This window comes from Vipera ursinii (genome assembly GCF_947247035.1).
Source record: "Vipera ursinii genome assembly, chromosome: 3".
Lineage (NCBI taxonomy): Eukaryota > Metazoa > Chordata > Lepidosauria > Squamata > Viperidae > Vipera > Vipera ursinii.
Window position 1 is genome coordinate 198,753,288 of NC_139516.1, and position 21,341 is coordinate 198,774,628.

The window sequence follows — 21,341 nt, forward strand, 5'->3', positions numbered from 1 at the left end:
TAGCATTGTTTCTGTAATAACAGCAAATTCCTGAAAGCTTGATATAAAATGTAATTATATAAACACTCTTAATAGATAAACCAATAGTATTCATTAGTTTAAGGAAACAAGCCAACTTGAAATGGTGATCTTGACTAATTTTCATCAATAGTTAATAAATCAGTTTGGCCTTATTCAGCTACGGTGACACAATGCCAAACTTCACGTATTCCATTAAACCATGTTTATCAAACACACTAATGCAGACATGTCAAACACAAGGCCCGGGGGCCGGATCCGGCCCGCAAAGTGGTTTCATGTGGCCCGTGAAGCCATCCTGGAAACAGTGAGGGAACGGCCCCCACTGCCTTGGCCCTGGACCAGAGACCCTCCTTCTGCCAGAGACCCTCAGATCTGTCCCACTCCTGCCCATGCCCCCATAGGCACCCTTGATGCGAATGATGTAGAGCTGGCCACGCCCACCCAGTAGGCCACACCCACTCTAGCCACACCCACCCAGTAGGCCACGCCCACCCTGGCCATACCCACCCAGCCCCCTGAGGGCAACCGCAATGCTGATGCGGCCCTCAATGAAATTGAGTTTGACACCCCTGCACTAATGCATGCAATTCACAAACCATGATTCCTTGGTTTAATATATGCTATGGTAGATAATGGGGAATGTAATCCCAGGGCAATGCTGAGCACCTAAAGCACCAATAAAGCTTTCTGTGCTTGTGAGTATGAAAAACCGAATGCATAGCTTCCTGCCCTTTTGAGGGAAGAAATTATAAAAAATGTAGTGAATGCACCCTAAAATAAGCTTAAAAAGAAAAGGAAAATAAATGACCAAACTATCTCCTCAAACCCAGACCTTCTGATATGGGTGAGGATGTTTCACTCTTCTTTTGAGCCTCAACTGTTGACAAATGCTCAGTGGAGCACTGGCCTCCAAAGAAGTGCTTAACTCCTATGCTAAGTCATAAAAACCATCAAGCAAACTATGGTTTATTTTTAGACCAAGGTCTATTTTTAGAAGCATATGTTTCTAAATATCTCATCTTGGGCTGTTCTAAAGGAGAAAAGGGAATGTGGAATTCATGGGTCTTGTCCAAAAAAATTGATCTATAGTTTAGTTGGAGGTGTGCCTAGTGTTATAAGTTCTTCTTTCTATTTCACAGCTCACAAATTTTCTCTGTAGTTCATCTAAACATGAAACAAAAAGTTATAAAGGAACAAGGGAGGCAAAAAAAAAAAAAACTTGTTTTCCTTCTCCTGCTGATTCTATCACTCAAATCATAAACCTGTGTTAAGCATCATTGTGTCTAAAAGTCTCCTTCAATTAACCAGCCAGCATGGTTTTCCTTCCTTCCTTCCTTCCTTCCTTCCTTCCTTCCTTCCTTCCTTCCTTCCTTCCTTCCTTCCCTCCCTCCCTCCACCATGTGAGAACAAATTATGCATTATAAACATCGCTTGGAGGTGGGAGATACTACCAGTGTAATCTATCAAATCCCCTGCATGGATTGCCCCTGTGACTATGTAGAACAGATGGGGAGGAAGCTAATCACGAGTTTGCAAGAACACAACTGAGTGGTCAGATGAGAAGACCTAAACTCATTGGTAGCTTCACACTGTAATAAACAAGGACATACATTCAATTTTGCAGCTACTAAGATTGTTGGACAAGCAGGCACAAAAACAGCCAGGGAAGTGATTGAAGTCTGGGAAACAGACACTTCCTCAGTTAACAGGAGTGCTGATTTACCTCCAGCCTATCAAGTACTTAGAAGGCAAGGGCTGGGCAGCTAATGAGAGTTAATGACTTAAAAGCTAGCCATCAACACACCCCAATCAACATCTAAAAAGCCACTTACAACAGGCACTATAAACACTACACACAGAACAGCACACATTCTGCTAGACAGAAGCTCCCTAAGAATGGGCTCCAGCAAAAGTCTGAAAGCTCAGAAGACAAAAACCTCTGGTCCCGGTGACCAACCCAGATTGGAACCTGCAACATTATCCTGGAACACATATTCACCTTTATTTGTAATAACTATTTATTTAATGTAACTCTAATTATATTTAAAATAATTATATGAACTTTTTCAGGGTTGCAGCACTCTTTTTCATCTGGTTCTTGGTACGTGACCCATAATCAAATAGTTCGAGAAATGTAATGTGGCCCACCCAGCCTTATAACATCTGTAAAATTAATTTTAAACGTCTCTTTTCTAGTCACTACCGAAATAACGAGGGCGAGAAACTTTAAAGCTTTATTGTATTCCTCTGTTCTACACCTTGATTCTGGATTCTATGATTAATGCTAGACTAATAAACAAAAATCAACCAACCAACCAATGCCCCTCTCCCAATTCTTTCATCTGATAGGAAATATAATCTTGGTATTTTTTTTCATAAAGTCTACCAAAGGTGACCTCCCAAAAGATCTGACCGGCACCAGTCATTTATACTTTAAGATGATCTTCAGACACATAGAATGCATACCCAATAAAGGTCACTCATGTCCCACCCGGCATCATTTTTCAGTTCTGTGTACCATCCAGTTCCTTGCCTTCTAAAATCCTAGCTGAGCAGAGTTCAGCCATCTCAAGGAATAAAACTTTATTTTGCAAGAATGCTGAATCCAGAGACTCAGACTAGTAAGAACAGTTGAAAATCCCTGAAGTGTCACTCAAAACTTTACTATTATCCAGCTCAAACTGGAATCCCTGGAAAGCCAACCACATTACATAAGAGATAATAAATACACTATTAAAATAAAAACTTGTTAAAATTCACAGCATTCGGTCCATTTATATCACCAGAGTGTATTCTATTTTATAGGGGAACAATATACACAGATTCATTTCGTATAAATTAAAATTAATCAAACCCTATTTTTTTTTCTTACGAGGTGGTCAGTATTTTATAATGAAAACCCTACAGATGAACAGTTTTACACTATTTCTGGAAGGGTCACAATGTTTACCTTTGGCAATAAACATAATAAAACATCTTAGCATAAAAGTAGGCAACCAATAGTTCTCCATATTCTGCTCCTATCAACTCTAGCTTATCGAATCTCATATCTTTCTAGAGGCAGTAAATTTCTCATCCATATCTTACAGGCTAATAGCTTCTAAACATTTACCAACTAGAATTCATCAGATACAGTACAATTCTTATTTGGTGCATAGACTGTGGCATAGTGACTGAAAATATTAGTTTGTGCTTCTTACATTTTGTGGGATATTCATTTGTACATGGAGATTAGTGAGTAATAGTGGCTAGGTTCACAGGATTGATACAAGGACAAAAAGAACCATTCAAGGTACTGGTTGTCACCTTCAAAACCCTACTTCAGAGGCCCCCAACCTCTGGGAACTGGTTCCATGGAGAGAGGTTTTTTCCGTGGACCAGAGGGGGCGTGGTTTCATGTGCTCCTGTGTCCCACGGATGGGGCTTTGCTTGTTTGTGCGGAGCGGTTGCTGGCATGCCGTGGCCCAGTACTGGTCCACAGACCGCGGGTTGGGGAGCCCTGCCCTACATGACTCAGGACCAGGATATTTGAAGGGACCGTTTTTCCCAGTCACATCTACCTGACCCACCAGGGTGGGGAGGCAGGGAATGCTACAGGTCCCTTCTCCTAAGGAGGCCCATCTAACAGGATCAAGAAGAAAGGCCTTCTCCGTGGTGGGAACATCATCTCTATAGAGATAAGACTGGCCTCTATTTTGACACTCTTTTGCAAGGTCCTGAAGACCTGGTTTTGTGCCAACAGGCCTGGGACCCCATAGTGGGATGGAGGCCATCAAATGGCTCATTTGATGATCGTTGACAGGAGTTGGGTGGTATTCCTTTCTTAATGGTTTTTATATTGGGTTTTTATACTCATTAGCCACCTGGAATCTCCAAGAGTGAATATATTCTGCCTTAGGATGCTGAGCTTGTCGATCAGAAGGTCGGCAGTTTGGCGGGTCAAATCCCGAGTGCCGCATAACAGAGTGAGCGCCTGTTACTCATCCCAGCTTCTGCCAACCTAGCAGTTCGAAAGCACGTAAAAATGCAAGTAGAAAAATAGGGACCACTACGGTGGGAAGGTAACAGCGTTCCGTGTGCCTTTGGCGTCTAGTCATGCCGGCCACATGACCATGGAGACGTCCTCTGACAAGCGCTGGCTCTTCGGCTTTGAAACGGAGGTGAGCACCGGCCCCTAGAGTTGGAAACGACTAGCACGCATGTGCAGGAGAACCTTGACCTTTACCTATGCACCTTGAGGAAAAGTGAAATTCAAGATGGCAATAAATAAATAAGAGCCTATATAAGTGTGTGCCAAAATTAGGGAAGAAGTCTTGAAGAAGTCAAAATGCTCTTTATGATTAACATTAAAAAAAAGCATAGAGCCTCACAAGGTTGCTTAGAATTGAGGCCTTCTTAGAACTTCCAGGAGCCATCTAGTAAATATTGTTATCATGCTCTGAAAACAGCCATGAAAAGCAAGGTCAAGAAGATGGTGACGGCACTGTGGGGAGATCTCCAATGTGAAAGGCTAGAAGAATTCTGCACCAAGGATTTTGCGGGGAGGGATTCAAAAGCAAGAATGGAAAGACTTATAGCTGGTGGTTAGGAAGCTATCATGGCTGTAAAGAAAAAGGTATTTAAAGACACTGACTAAAAAGAGGTCCCAGGTTTTGCATCTGCTGTATTCATTGTTTGCATTTATAGACAATCGTTCATAAACAATAAGTAGGCATTAACGCTGCAGAAAATTGTTGTGATTATAGCATGTAGAAGCTCTAAAAATAGTTACACTTCGATTGAAACATTTGCCTGCAATCAACTCTCTATATGCAGAATAACAGAGGTGGAAGGGGCTTGGAGAGCCTCAAGCACGTCACCTTATACCATTCCAGACAAACAGCTTTCCAGTCTCTTCTTATACGAAGGGGTGTCATGCAATGGGTCTTCCAGCTAATGTAGACATCCCAACTGTTACGCATATACAACTGTCAGGACAAAAATACCCCAATCACCCTGCAAAATATTAACAGCAGAGATGAATGGGGTGAGCTCAGGATCAGAATTGGAGGAAATGCCCATCCTTTGTATATGTTTAGGGCGGGGGTAGGCAACCTTGGCTCTTTTATGATTCGTGGACTTTTATCTCCCAGAATTCCTGAGCCAGCATGGCTGGCTCTTCAATTCTGGGAGTTAAAGTCCACAAGTCATAAAAGAGCCACGGTTGCCTACCCCTGGTTTAGGGGATATATGAATTAATGAATGTACAGTATAGTTATATGCAAACATTTAGGGTACCTATGACCAAATTGTATGTTTCAAATAATCTCTTAATACACCTATCTTTACAGAGTTAAAGCAAATAACTCTGAGTGTAACCAGGTTAAAAGTGCATCATGTTCTATAAAAGAAAGCCATCTGATTACTTTAATGCCACTCCAAATTAAGTTGTAGGAGTGGCACATACACGTTCCAAGAATTAAAGCTAATCAACCGCTTTCATTCTTTAACACCAAACTAAACATTGGACTGAAGTCTCAAGAACTCAAGCACATGCAGGGGGCTGTTGGAGACAAGAGGAAAAAGTTGGCACTACCTTTTCTGCCAGCCAACCCAAATGCCTAATTTCTCGGCCTCCAGCAATTCCTGCTTTGCCCAGTTGATCTTTGACCTCTGAGATGACTTTAGGAATAAGCTCACTGATACAGGAGTGGATAGCATAGAACCAGGCCTGGGCGGTGCTTGCATCTTTACTCCTTAGCACCAAGATGTGCTTGGCGTCTGGTGAATGAACTTCAAGAATCCTGTAGAAGAAAAATAAATAAATACAATAAATAGGAAAAGAAGGGAGAGTTACATATATTCCCAAAGTTCCAGTCCGATTACCAGATTTGTAGATACTATCAAATAGTAACAGTTTGATGCAGCAAACACTGGCAATAAATCTAATCGCGCCTTAAAAATTAACCTCTTATGCCAGCTTTGAATTTAGGGAACTGCCATCTCAGCATAATTGAGACAAAGGAGACAGTACAAGATACAACTCACTACAATTTGTCCACCTTGGGTGTGGGGTGAGACCACAATTAACCATTATGTTCAAACTGGACAATTAGAAAGCGCGATGAGTGTCTAAGAAAACAACTTATTGGAAATCAATGTATTCACTGATAAAACATTATCAACAAACATCTCGTTGGCCAACAAAAATGGTACTCATTAGTACCTTTTCATCTCTAAAAATGGATGGTGTCATTTCTCTAAAGAAACAATTAAAAAGTCAGCAAGACAAAGAACAACAACAACAAAAAGATTGTGGAGATGAGTTGGTTCTGCTTTGTATTATTTTTGAGGATTACTTTCATTGCAGTAACAGGGAATCAGTTAATATGGACATATTCTTCTAGTCTATTCTATCTGGCTTTCCAACATAAATGCCCCCAGGCATGGTTACTGATTCATTGCCTGTAGTGAGAATATGTCAGACGATACCAAAACACTATTTTAAGTTACTTAAAAAATGCAATCTACTCTTCTATAAACCTCACTGGCTTTTCTCTGGGATCTGGCTTGTGAAACATGACATTATCTGCAATTTGGTGATAAAAGTTTTCTGTCTGGAAATATTTCTGGCAATGCCACAGCTCTGTTTCTTCATACCCTCCACTGCAGTTATGTAAACACTGCATACAGAACATTTTTGATAAAGCCCACATTGGCCTAAAGGAACTATGCATTTAAATAGAAGATGTCTGCCATGATATATATATATATATATATATATATATATATATATATATATATATATATATATATATATATATATATATATATATATATATATATATATATATATATATATATATACTGTCTTCTAGCCATGAATACAAATGCTATCGTGCTTTCAAAGAGCCTGCTCAGATAACCATATTAAAAAAAAACACCACTATCTTTTCTCTAAAGTCTCCATGGTCAATAAAAACATCTCAAAGTTCCTTATAAAATGACAATAAAACGGTCAAGTTGGCAACCTCCAAATGTACAACATTTGAAGAGCAACAAAAATGATTACAAGGCTCGAGGCTAAAACATACGAACAATGGTTACAGGAATTGGGCATGTCTATAATGAAAAGAAAGACTAGGGGGTGGCATGATGGCAGTGTCCAATATTTGAAGGACTCGTACAAAGACGAGGGGGTCAAACTATTTTCCAAAGTACCAAAATGCAAGACAAGAAACAATGGATGGAAACTAACCAAGGAGATAAGCAACCTAGAACTAAGGATAAATTTTCTAACGGTGAGAGCAATCAACCAATGCAATAGCTTGCCTTCAAGTTGTGGGTGCTCCATCACTCGAGGCTTTCAAAAAGAGACTGGACAAACATTTGTCTGAAATGGTATAAGGTCTCTTGCCTGAGCAGGGGGTTGGACTAGAAGATCTCCAAGGTCCCTTCCAATTCCATTATTCTATGTTCTACCAGAACTCCAATCTCCAGAATTCCCAGCCAGCATGGTCAAAGCTACCTTATTTTTCTTCTTCTCTTGTCATCCTGTGCACAGTGTCACTTGCCACAAACCTTCAACCCTTCTCTGCATAAACAGAATTAATCTGTCCCATTTCTGGGACGTTGGTAAAAGAAGAGTTTCCACTCAAATGCAACCTCAAAGCATATTGAACCAATATGCAATCCAAAAGCACCATTCAAAATTCAGAGACCTCGGGTTTTCAGAGCAGTTTGCTAGCAATTTAAATCAGTATATTAGGGAAATGACTGCATACGTTCAGAAAAATGATACAGGAAAGTGTGCTGTCTTAGTAGAAAATATGTTGCAAAAATATTAGGCACAAAATTGTGAAAACATAAAAATGTATATGTTCATATATTGAGAAGAAAGTCACGATATTCTTAATAAAAACAGTTTCAGCATTTTCCATTAGCTGAGCTCTTATTTTTTCACTGGCTGGGCCATATTGGTGGTAGTATTCATAACCATGTTTAAATAAGGGCTCATTTTTACACTCTATGCAGCTGCCAGGGGTAGGCGACCTCGGCTCTTTTATAACTCATGGACTTCAACTCCCAGAATTCCTGAGTCAGCTATGCTGACTCAGGAATTCTAGGAGTTGAAGTCCATGAGTCATAAAAGAGCCGAGGTCGCCTACCTCTGGCCTAGACCAAAATTTCTCAAGCTGATGGTCACCTCTAGATATTTTTTCTTGTTAGCTGCAAAGTCGTGTCCGACCCATCGCGACCCTATGGACAACATTCCTCCAGGCCTTCCTGTCCTCTACTATCTTCTGGAGTTCATTTAAGCCAGACGTGTCAAACACAAGGCCCGGGGGCCGGATCCGGCCCGCAAAGTGGTTTCATGTGGCCCGGGAAGCCATCCTGGAAACAGTGAGGGAACGGCCCCCACTGCCTTGGCCCTGGCCCAGAGACCCTCCTTCTGCCAGAGACCCTCAGATCTGTCCCACTCCTGCCCAGGCACCCATAGGCACCCTTGATGCGAACCATGTAGAGCTGGCCACGCCCACCCAGTAGGCCATACGTACTCTAGCCACACCCACCCAGTAGGCCATGCCCACCCTGGCCATACCCACCCGCCCCCTTGAGGGCAACCGCAATGCTGATGCGGCCCTCAAAGAAATTGAGTTTGACACCCCTGATTTAAGCTCACGCCTATTGCTTCAGTGACTCCATCCAGCCACCTCATTCTCTGTTGTCCCCTTCTTCTATTGCCCTCAATCTTTCCCAGCATTAGGCTCTTCTCCAGTGAGTCCTTCCTTCTCATTAGGTGGCCAAAGTATTTGAGTTTTAGCTTTAGGATCTGGCCTTCTAAAGAGCAGTCAGGGTTGATCTCCTCTTGGACTGACCGGTTTGATTGCCTTGCAGTCCAAGGGACTCGCAGGAGTCTTCTCCAGCACCAGAGTTCAAAGGCCTCAATTCTTTGGCGCTCGGCCTTTTTTATGGTCCAACTTTCACTGCCATACATTGGTATACTGACAGACTAATGAGCAATCTCACTTTTATTTTAAAATTAATGAACTGCTCATAGGGTACAATAAGAAGACATTATGTTCTGTTCTCCTTTCCATATCAAAACAAGCATTTAGTTCTGGCAGACAGCTTCACAGGCATATTCACATATATGCAATCATTTATAACACGGCTGTGGCAGCATGATCCAGAAGACTCACCAAAAATTATGCTTATGCATATGTGAATCTAATTAACCTTCAGAACTGTACAGGTAATCCTTGATTTATGACCATAACTGAGCTGGGAATTATGGTCATAAGTTGCAAGATGTGACTGTGCACAATGTTATGATCTGTTTTGAAGTGGTCCTTAAGAACATGACATGGTTGTTAAGCCAAGGCTGTGGTGTTTCAATGAATCCATTATATCCATTAATGAGTGTTTTCTCCAGAAAACAGAAGTAAATCCTGGAAATCAGCAAAAGACTGAAGATCAATCACATGGCTGGGGAACACTGCAAACTGGTTGCAAATGCAAGCTGTTTGCCAAGCACCCAAGATACTCTCACGTGACCATGTATGTATGTTTGTGCAGCTCTCAAAATTCAAATAGGGTCATAATTACCTTTTGGGGATCCAGTGTAACTTTGAACAAACACTAAGCAGAAAGTCATTAAGCAAGGACCATTTATATTGAAGGCAGTTTCCAAAAGTATTACTGTGCCTCCTGGCTTTGCAGGAAAACCAAGCCGGTAATCTGATTTTGCTTTAATGGACCTGACCAAGATGCATTGCTAGAAAGAGACTCTGTTCTAAATAAGCTTCTCTCCTTGGAACAATATGGTAGAATGAGAGGCAATAATGCAAGATAAAATAAGAAGTTTTGTGCCAAGAACATCATGCAGATTAAGGAATGAATTTGCTCTGGTTATATGAAATCCTTTATTTTGATTCCAATATTTGGTATTCCACTGTCTGGATTCCTCATTTAGCCACCCTTCAGTGCATAATCTCTACAGAAGCAACTTGTATTTCTCCCCTCCATTTTCACTTTCCTTTTTTCACTTTAAGGTGCTCTTAAATAAATGAAGATGATCCACAGTCTGTAATAGAAGACAAACTCAGGATTTTGAAAAAACCCTCTTCGGCTACAAATACCAAGTGAGATGCTCAAGTGTGATGCTGTGCAATTCCCAGCAAAATCCAGCCAGTTAAAGGTGGTGACCTGTGGCACAGAACAGTGACCTACGGACAAGTCCAGGAGGAGAAGACAGGTGCTTTCTGATTTGCACAGCTATGTCACTGGAGTTTCCCAGACCAGGAAATTGACATGTGGATTGTGATGAATCTGCCCAGTTCTACCAACAGAGGAACCCACTTTCTAATCTGAGTTTGTGGAACAAATTTCTTAGAAGAATTGGAGTAATGGTATTTTTGCCACTATCTGCAAAACAGATAATTGGGTGGTGATACAGGGCATATGAATACTAATAGAATAGCAGTGTTGGAAGGGACCTTGGAAGTCTTCTAGTCCATACTATACGCTATATATACACAGTATGTGTATGTGTATGTGTGTGTGTAGTATATATCTACAGTATTCCATACCATACTGTGCTATGTTACCTACAAAGCCCTGAAAAACTCCTATAGAAATCCTTTTGCTATACTTTTTCTATAGAAACTGGTTCCATTCCTATTCCCACACACTATCTTTATTTGTCCATGACAATTCCTGATGTCCCTAAAAAAGGGCAGAAAACCATAAGCAAATATACTAGGAAGGATTTCTCCTTGCCGAAGTGGCCAGGCTTGATGACTTCCGATAAAAAATATAACTCCATCCATAAACAGAACTATCGCAATAGTAAATGTGCTTGCTAATATCTTAATTAACTAATAGTAATTAGTAACTTACTTAATTAAATTTGCTGATTCTTATTAAGGAATGAAAGTGTATCTGCAGTAGAGCACTGCTTTAGCTATTCGATTTTCTTCTGGAAGTTACAGATGATTCTGAACTACAGAGGGACAGGACAGGGCCTTGTAGGAGTGGCAGAATCTGGGGACGGAGTTAAAAGAGGGATCAGCCTAGAATCTCTACACAGTCACAAGCACCCTAAGTCTTAGCCTCCTAGAATTCCGTGGACCCTGATCTAACTCTAAGCAGGCTGCCAACTATTAGCTGAGAGGATTCGTGTGCATAGGCTGTATAACAATAAATCAGTTCAATTGCACCTTCATGTGTGGAACTGATCTTTCCCACCTGACCCAACCCCAATAATTCACTGTCATAAGACAACTCCAACCATACTGTGTAGCCCCTGGATATATCACTGAGCCCTCTCTCAAACAACAAACTCTTTGGGGTTCTGTGTCTTATGCAGAAGAACTGCTAGAAGCTAATGAAGTTTCTTCGGATTCCTTTATGCTAAATAGGGGACAAAAAGGCCATTCTCCTTTATTTACCCCATCAACCTTTTCTAATTTCACAGATTCTCTCCTAGCACAAGAGGCTTGCAGGTGTGTGGTGTGATACAACTCTCTCCATACATTATAAATGAGAACCAATAAGCTTATCCTATTTTTAGAGCCTGGAAGCTCTAAAGACCTATCAAAGTCTCATTTCCCATTCATTTCCCTAGGCTGCCTTTTCTCACTTCCCAGGTAAGCAAATGCCCAGAGATTGGTGGCTCAAATTAGGATAAGGAATTCAGTCCCCCAGTGCTGTTTCTTGCTCTTTAGCACTGGCCATGAACCACAGCATCTGCCAAAAGAGAAGAGTGCAATCAAGGCAATCAAGTTCCAGACTGCCCTTCATTATTTTAAGCTTTCAGATATTCTTGAACTATTTAGCCTGCCCAACTGATGTGGCCAAGTTCTAGTTGGTAAAACTTTAATCCAAATCTCATTGGATTTTTACTTGTTGAAACTCTGCCCTTTATTATGTGTGTCACAACGCATATAAAAAAGGATTAAGCTTTGATTGCATGGTTGGGCTACCATCCTTATTTTTCTGACACATCCTTGGTTCAAGTCCTTCTTCTGTATGCCATGGAAAACTTCAGCCAAGAGAACTTCTATGTGAATGGACATAGACCTGTGTGCACAACAATTTATTCTACAACCCTTTTCCTACTTGAACATATTCTCTGCATAAGAAAAATGCCATGTTGAGAGCCATTTTGGTCTAGGGGTTAAGGCAGGAGTCCCCAACCCCTAGTCTGCGGACTGGCGCTGGTCCGCGATCTGCCAGGAACTGGACCTCGCAAGTGAAGCACCATCCGTGCATGTGTGGGATGCAGGCAACACACAAAACCACGCTTCCCTCGGTCCAGGGGAAAAAACATCTCTATGGAACCAGTCTATGTCGCCTAAAAGGTTGGGTTTCTAGCCAGCTGGGTAACTTTGGGCCAGTCACTGTCACCCAGCTCAACCCATCTCAGATGATCAGTGCTATGAGGAAAATAGTAGGAGTATCATGTATGTACAACCACCCTTAATTACTAGTTATAAGGAAAATACTCAACAGTACAAGTATAATGTACATGAGTCTATGACACAGGTCTGCAACCCGCGGCTCCGGAGCCGCATGCGGCTCTTTCAGCCATCTCCTGCAGCTCCCAGTCCTCTGCCATGTGCAGTCCAAAAAAAAAGTGGGACTAAAAAAGTTCAACCAATCAATTCAAATATGCAGGGTAGGTGCATATCTCGCCTTGGCTCCACTCTTCAGTCAAACCCTGTTCTGCGCATGCGTGCATGTACGCACATGCGCACACATGTTTTGCGGCTCCCAGTTTTTCCTTTTGTGAGGGAACCGGTTCCGAGTGGCTCTTTCACTGTTTCAAGTTGCTGACCCCTGGTCTATGACAATTCTCCATAGCCAATTTGCCATGGGACAAGAGTTACATTAATATCAAAGAAGTGGTAGAATAGAATCATTAAAGAAAGGATGCAAAAGGAGGGACAGAATGAAATGTGAATGACAAAAATTAAAATATTTTTCTACTTATTTTAAATAATTAAATTGAATTGTTAAATTCGATTAGAACAGCAAGTTATACTACGGAGAAGTGGCTGTGGTGAGTTGACCGCAGCGAGTTGTCCCATTCCGTAATGTAATTGATGATACGAAGCTAAAATTTAATTAGTCTAGTCAACTATTTCAATGTGATTTCTTTGAATCAGTGTAATTGCATAGATTCCTTACCATATTACAAATACAGAAATTTGAAATACATGAACTCTTTTTAGACCTTAGAGGCAAAAATCTGGTTTGGGGTCCCTTTCAGCCTTTCATGTTGAGCAAGAACTTGGTTGACTCATCGTAAGAAGAGGGTGAAAAAAGAAATGGGCTTAAACCACTGTGGTTATAAGAGGGAATCCAGACCTCTAGTTGTGCAATGAGCAACCAGCACTTTCACTGAACTTCATTTTTGTGTGCAAGAATTTTTTTTTTAATCTAGCCAGGATATATCTGTGAGAATTCTGCCCAATCTAGGTCAAGCCAAGCTATGTAAAGTCAGAAGGTCTCTGATTTACTGCAGGAGTTTTGACTTGGAGAACTTGACGGCTCCCTACCAGTTCTGCGTTTACTTCTGTAAAGCAATTTTCCAACCCTGGAAAGTTTGGAAAACTTCAAAACAAAATGCTGGCTGTGGACATCTCTTATTGTGACAGAATGTCTATGGTGCTTACAGTCTTATAATTAAAGACGATGCAAGGGGCTTTGCAGCGAGCTGTCTACAAACGTAGGGTTTTTCTTTAATTAAAAAAAACAAAGCCTCGTGGGAGGCTGAAGTCTGGCAGACCCCAGAATGCTGAAGGACCTGCCATAATAGGTTTTGTGAAGGAGATTCAAAGAAGAGAGGAGATTGACACCCCCACACACATCCAGTGAATAGAAAATGTTTCTGCCCCCAAAGCTACATATACTTTGGGACTCAACAAATTCAACAGAACAGCAGCAAGCTTTTTAATGCAGGCACAGTACTGCTATACAGAGCCATGGAGATGGCCTTGAGAGAGAGATTCAGATATTGTTACAGAAGCAACATTCCTTAAATCTTAGAATGCCAGAATCTACCTAGAAGAACTCCAGAAGGACTCAATACTTAAGTACCAATGCCACAAAGAAGAAGACTCAACCTATCTTCCAAAAGACCCGAAGGCAAGAAAAGAAGCAACGGATGGAAACTAATCAAGAACAGAATCAACCTAGAACTAAGGAGAAATTTCCTCACAATGAGAACAATTACTCAGTGGAATGGTTTGCCTTTGGACTTTGTGGGTGCTCCATCACTGGAGGTCTTTAAGAAGAGACTGGATGTTATTTGTCTGAAATTGTACAGGGTTTCCTGCCTGAGCAGGGGGTTGGACTAGATGACCTCCAATGTCCCTTCCAACTCTATTATTCTGTTATCCAGCAAACTGTCCTCCTTTCTGGACATCAGCGAAGTAAGATGCACTCTTTTTACTCTTCTCTGCTGAATGTAGGAAATATACAAAAGAGAAAAAAGAAGGGGGAAGAAAGACAGCTGCTCCCTACTTCTGTTATGAATTGAGTCTGCCCTTGATCCACAAAAATAAGGAAGAATGAATATCATGGGAAGGAAGTGTTCTTCTCCCCCACCCAGGTTTGCTTACCTGTTTTCTGGATCTAACATAGCCATGTTCCGTGTCACGTAGCACATTTTGAGGGGGATGGTTTTTTTGTCTCGGTGGATGTTGAGAGACAGTGGCAACAGAGGATCAATGGTTGGGTTGCCCAAACGGGGGGACTCGGGAGGAGGAGTTTCCCATCCGATTTCAGAAATAGGAGATCCTTTCTTCACATAAGGGGTGGCTTCTCGCATGTATTTCACTGAAAGGAAGAGGAAAGCAAATTAAAGCATCAGTATAGAAGGAGAGGAGGCAGAGCTGGCGAGCGGAGTTAAATGTGTCATTAGCTAAGAGTCCTTACGTTTCCACAAATGGTCCAAGTCCAACCCCTCTTGAATTCCGCTGACCTTATTTGGCATCAATTTAGTGTTGAACTTTAGCTGACTAGATTCTTGTGGCTTGGTCTGAATAAATCTGTTATCCTGTAATCCAGGGGACTTCAAACTTGGCCCTTTTATGACTTGTGGACTTCAACTCCCAGAATTCCTCAGACAGCGTGCCTGGCTGAGGAATTCTGGGAGTTGAAGTCCACAAGTCATAAAAGGGCCAAGTTTGAAGATCCCTGCTGTAATCCAAGGAATGGCCCTGATTCTTTGCGCCGAACATTAGGAGAACAAGTCTAGTGCTTATATCGAAGAAAACCTGTCTGTAAATTAAGTCATGGCAACTGAACTTAACAACAACAACAACAAAAAGAAATCTAATTGCCGTGACTTAACTTGCAATTGTGACCACAACTGGTCCTCAAGTTACAACCATAGTGGATTGTGGTCAAGTGTCATAATGGTCATAAAACCAGTTGGTCATGTGACCTACCCAATTTTATGTTGTTGGGTTTTTTTGTGGCAATCATTAAGTGAACCCATTATTCTCTATAGCACGGTTGTCCCCAAAACCAGAAATGCCTTTTTTCTGCAAAAGTGACATAAAACACATTCACATGACTGCAGGATGGTGCAAAGGGCCATAAACGTGATTGTGCTGCTGAGCACCCAAAATGCAGTAACTCCAGGCCACAACTCCATTTAGAAAGAATTGCTGAGAATTCTGGGAGTTGAGGTCCATATATCTGGAGGTCACCTAAGCCTATTCAGAAAAGCCTCCCAGTGTGAAACACTAGAAACAGCTTCTATTTCTCCAACAAGAATGCAACTAATTTAAGACAATCTTTCTTTTTACAAAACACTGTATATTTGCATGGATGTGTTTTGACTCCTGTACCTGAAGTCTAAACTATCACTTTTAGGTCCAAGCCCAAGTGGTTCTGTTAATTTGTTTTTACACCGACCTCTCCTCTAAGGAAGAAGTGTGCCTTTTTACTCTATTTTTATTTATTTACTCCAATTATGTTTTTCCCCCCCTCCGATACACCAAACCATCTTATTCAGGGATAACCTTTAAGTTTATCCATGCAACAACCACCTCATGATCTTCCCTGATATAGTCAGGTCTGCCAGGTTTGTAAAAATAGTGTTTTAACTGTACCCATACAGCATGGGACCTGAAGACCTGGCTCTTTGAGCTCTCTGGCCTGGTCTGAGAATATTAATTGGGATTTTAACTGTATTTTAACTGGGGTTTTATTAAAAGGTCTATATAATCTTTTTAATTGATATTAAGTTTTGTAATTGTTGTATTGTTTTTTAAAAAACCTTGTGAACTGCCCTGAGTCCTACGGGAGAAGGGCGGTATATAAATTTAATAAATAAATAAATTTAATAATAAATTTAATAAATGAGCCTTGGTGGAGCAGTGGGCTAATGCCTCCTTAAGTAACACCAGCTACCTGCAATTAGTGCAGGTTCGCATCCCACCAGGCTCAAGGTTGACTCAGCCTTCCATCCTTCCGAAGTAGGTAAAATGAGAACCCAGATTGTTGGGGGCAATTAAGCTGACTTTGTAATAATGCCGCTTGGGGTTTGTGTGAAAGCCCTAATAAGCAGGCATATACATAGAATGAAGGCTACTGCTAAGATTGTAAGCCGCCCTGAGTCTTCGGAGAAGGGCGGGATATAAATGGAATTAAAATAAAAAAATAAATAAAAATAAAAAAATAAATAAATGAACATGAAAACAATGATTTATCATTGTTCCCAATGCAACATCCATCAAATGAGTAGGATCAAAAGGCCTATCACCCTCAACCAAAAAGAATTGAGCTCCCAAATCTGTGAAGTCGACAAGCTGGAAAAAGCCCAACATAGCCTTTACTCAATGCTAACTAGACTAACGCTACACAGATGAATTGATAAAAGTGCCTGGTAACAATTGTCCACAAGTTGATCCCAACCTCTTTTCCAGGTTGAAGTTCTAATTGTCATCACATACTATTGAATAAATCTGCTCTCTTTGTGTCCAACAAATTTGAAATTGAGGTCAGGTAATTAAGATTCCAACATTTTCTTTCTGGTTCCTCCAAAAATCCACCCTCACCCCTCCGCTCCGAAAACAACGCCAACAAGGAATTGTCTTTTGAGTGAATTAATCTGCTGCCATATGCTAACAGCTTCATTATTTTCCTATTAGCTGGGCCGACAGCCAGCCGCTGCCGTGTTCTAAAGAGCACTTCATAGGCACCCATTTTCACCAAAGCTTCAACATTTCCACAATTAAACCTTTGTTATATATTCACAGATGACATTTCGGAAGGAGGAAAAAAAAAGGAAAAGAATAAAAACACCCGTCTTGCAAGTCAGACGGACAAACACGATCAAATCTATCAAGCTTCCTTTTTTTTTTTCTAATTAGGTTCTCAAACATCTTGTGACTCATTCAGGTTAGCCACAACAACAACAACACCAAAAAAAAAAGAACAAAAAAGGAAAAAAATTACTTGAAACTGCAGGTTTTTACTTTGATTCTGTAAGGGAACAAAAAATGGGAAGTATCAGCTTATGGTACGATGTAGGTAAAAGGAAAGTAATGTTGGAAGAAAGAAGAAATTTGATCAAAGGCAGAGTATTAGAGATTTTCTGGCTTTGCCAGCTTTAGGAAGTGATTGATATTAAAATACGCACACACACACACACACACACACGCACATGCACACAAATATGAGTCTAGTAGTGAAAGTTTGGGTTTGTTTTTTTTTTAAAAAAACTTCATTTATCATAACCTTGGTGGAGCAGTGGGCTAATGCCTCCTTAAGTAACACCAGCTGCCTGCAATTAGTGCAGGTTCGCATCCCACCAGGCTCAAGGTTGACTCAGCCTTCCATCCTTCCGAGGTAGGTAAAATGAGGACCCAGATTGTTGGGGGCAATTAAGCTGACTTTGTAATAATGCCGCTTGGGGGGTGCGTGAAAGCCCTAATAAGCAGGCATATACATAGAATGAAGGCTACTGCTAAGCTTGTAAGCCGCCCTGAGTCTTCGGAGAAGGGCGGGATATACGGTAAATGGAATTTAAAAAAAAAATAACCGCAGAATTTTCACACACAGATAGTCCTCTACCTACAATCGTTCATTGAAGGACTGTGCAAAGTTACAACAGCACCGAAAAAAGTGACAGGATCAATTTTCACATGTACAATCACTGCAGCATTCTCATGGTCACGTGATCAAAATTTGGGTGATTGGCAACTGGCATGTATTTATGACAGTTGCAGTATCCTGGGATCATGTGGGTCACCATTTGTAACCTTCCCAGCTGGCTTCTAACAAGCCAACTCAATGGAGGAAGCCAGATTTGCTTAATGACCACATGATTCATTAAACAACTGGAGTGATTCGCCTAACAACTGTGGCAAAAAGGTCATAAAATGGGGCAAACCCACTTAACAACTGCCTTGTTTAGCAACAGAAATGTTGGGCTCAATTATGGTTATAAGTTGAAGACTACTTGTATTCCTTCTTAATGGGAAACAGCTTCAAACTCTTTCTATATCTACACATACACACTGATACACAAAGGAAGCAAGAGGGACAATAATGGCTTCCAGCTTACACAGTTTAAACTGCATCCAGATGTCTTTGTTTTGTTAAAAGCATGTTATGAGAAAGCAGAGAATTGGAAGATTTCAACACAGATGAAAATCTACTTATTGAGTACAAAATCTCTTATTTTGAATGGGATACCCCAGAGTAAGGGCCAGCTTTCCCAGCCGGGTGCTATCCTAATTGGGACTGGAACTGTTCTGGTTCCCATTTATGGGCAATTCCGTAAGCAACAAAGGAATAATCATGAATAGTAATAGCAGAGCACATGATCTATTTTGGTGTTATTTTCATAACTGAATTCATGCCAGGCCCTTAAGATGGCATATTGTATTTAAGATTCTTCTTCACATTTTATCTAAATAATAATCTTACAGGGCAGGGGTGGGGAACCATGGCCGTTTTATGACTTGTGGACTTCAACTCCCAGAAGTCTTGAGCCAGCCATGCTGGCTCAGGAATTTGGGGAGTTGAAGTCCACATGCTGGCTCAGGAATTCTGGGAGTTGAAGTCCACAAATCATAAGAGGGCCATGGTTCCCCACCCCCTGTTGTAGGGTATCACCGGATTTGAGAGGCAGAGATTCGTCCAAGTTGTTTAAACAACACCAATTGAAAATTTCCCCCCTGACTTTGATGAAAACCAAAGTCAACACTACAACAACAAAAAATCACGCTGGCAAACTGCATTTTGGCAACAACATTTGAGAACTGATTCTAAGCTGGAATTTGGAGAGTGCATATAGGCTACAGGTTGCCCATCCTTTTTCTAAAAAACTAGAGGGTTTTTTCCCCTCCCCACTTATGTACTACCTCTATTCTTTCTCTTGTACAATGCTTGTATTTATGTGTTGTTCAAAAATGGAATGTGCCATATCTAAATATTTGATTAATAGCCACCAGCTCTATATTACTGATTCATCATTTGGCGGTAATTGAGTTCTGAGTTGGCAGGAACATCAATTATTGTTGCCAGATACTACACATCAAGAGGAGGAAAAGGAAAGAAGCAACTGGAAATTTTAGAATTTCTGTTTTTTAATGGCATTCTGGAATAGTAAGAGAACATAAGAGAGAATGTGTGTGTGTGTGTGTGAGAGAGAGAGAGAGAGACAGAGAGAGAGATACTCTCTGACTTTCAGAATTCTGTTCTGTGGAGTCTGTTCCCCGAGTTGGCCTACCTTGAAGGGCTGATAGAACTATAATCTCCAAATCTCAAGAAGTAATAGCTCCATTTCTTACAAAATAAGACCTTTGGATCCTCATACATTTTATAAGAGAGATGGAAGGAACTAAGGATCTTCAGCCTTGCCAAGAGAAGACTGAGGGCAATATAACAGCACTCTTTGAAATCAGAAACAATGTCCTACAGAAGATCAAGACCTTTTTCCTCACTGTTCCAATGTGAAGGCACAAAGCAAGGGACTTAGTTACAGGAAGGCAGGTTTCTGACTCTGTCTTAGGAAAACAACTTCCTAACAATAACAGCAGTGCAACGGTGGAGCCAATTAACCAAAGGTGATGGGATCTCTCGGCTGTGTTGAAATGACAGGGATGCATTAATTAGGGTTCCTGCAAAGAGATGGCCTTGAAGGTCTAAACTGATTTTCATATGTACTGAATCTATAGTCAGAAGGGCCCACTGGCTCCCACTGAAACCCAGCCTCCTGCTTTCACTAAGAGAAAAAAAATTGCCTGATAATTCTCGGCAGATGATAAATTTTTAGGAACAGATGTAAGCATTGCACTAAAGTTCCTCCTTGTTATTGGATTCCAGCCATAGTTGATCTTTCTTTCTAGCTCTTTGATATACAAGTAGTCCTAGATGTCGAGCCCCATGGGGGGGGGAGGAGGAAGGCGAGGGCCTGAACTGCCACTTATGTAGCCTTCCCGCCGCATGCTGGCTTGTGGACCGGGGGTGGGGCTACGGATCTGGACGGCTATGTATAGCGCTGGGAGCAGTTCACTCCCAGCGCTGACTTTTTCCTTGCATGGAATAAATCATTTGTTACTCGTTCCTGTTTGATGGTCGTTGCTTTCAACCCGAGGAGGACGTTGTGAGACTAGACTTAAAATCCTCACTGAGCTCCACATTTCCGCTGCTAAAGAGAGAGTTGTTTAGTGAGTTTCACTGCATTTTACCACCTTTCTGCCAAAGCTGTTAAGCAAACCACTGCAGTTCTTAAGTGAATCAGGTGGTCAGTAAGTGAATCTGGCTTCCCCCATTGACTAATTGTTGGAAGCTGGCTGGGAAGGTTACAAATGGGGAACACGTCACACCAGGACAGAGCAACTGTCAGAAATACATGCCAGTTGCCAAGAGGCCAAATTTTGATCATGTGACCATGGGGATGGTTGTTAAGTATGAAAACCGGTCATAGGTCCCTTTTTTCAATGCTGTTCTCACTTCGAACAGTCACTGAAGGAATGGTTGTTAAGTCAAGAACTACCTGTAAATAAATTTATCTGTAGCTAAAAGGGGGAAAAAGGAGTTTAACTACAGAGGCACCTCCTTTGCAATATCAAGGAAACCATTTGGCATTATTTCATGTTCTGCCAATCAATGCTTATCTCATCAGCCTTGGTGTATGCCAGAAATCCTTAAATATGGTCTAGATAAATCATTAGGTGTGCACAGTAATACTAACACACTTCATTAAGTACTTTTGAAACATTCTCGGTTGTCCTTTTGATTAAGAAAATATTTTAAAATGCTTTTAAGTGCCTGGAGAATATATCTTGCAGATAATTAAAAAACAATTT

The 21,341-nt window shown here is 41.1% G+C and overlaps 1 protein-coding gene across 1 annotated transcript in view; it reads right to left on the minus strand.

Annotated features, from left to right (window-relative positions):
• Positions 1-5,403: 5,403 nt before the first annotated feature.
• LOC310637250 (beta-1-syntrophin-like) overlaps positions 5,404-21,341 on the minus strand; it is a 74,333-nt gene continuing 58,395 nt past the window's right edge. Inside the window, exons 2-3 of the mRNA XM_083357604.1 lie at positions 14,631-14,847; positions 5,404-5,804 (exon numbers count right to left, since the gene is read on the minus strand). Of these exons, the coding sequence (XP_083213730.1) occupies positions 5,546-5,804; positions 14,631-14,847 (476 nt within the window). The 3' untranslated portion in view covers positions 5,404-5,545. The remainder of the gene's footprint in view (positions 5,805-14,630; positions 14,848-21,341) is intronic.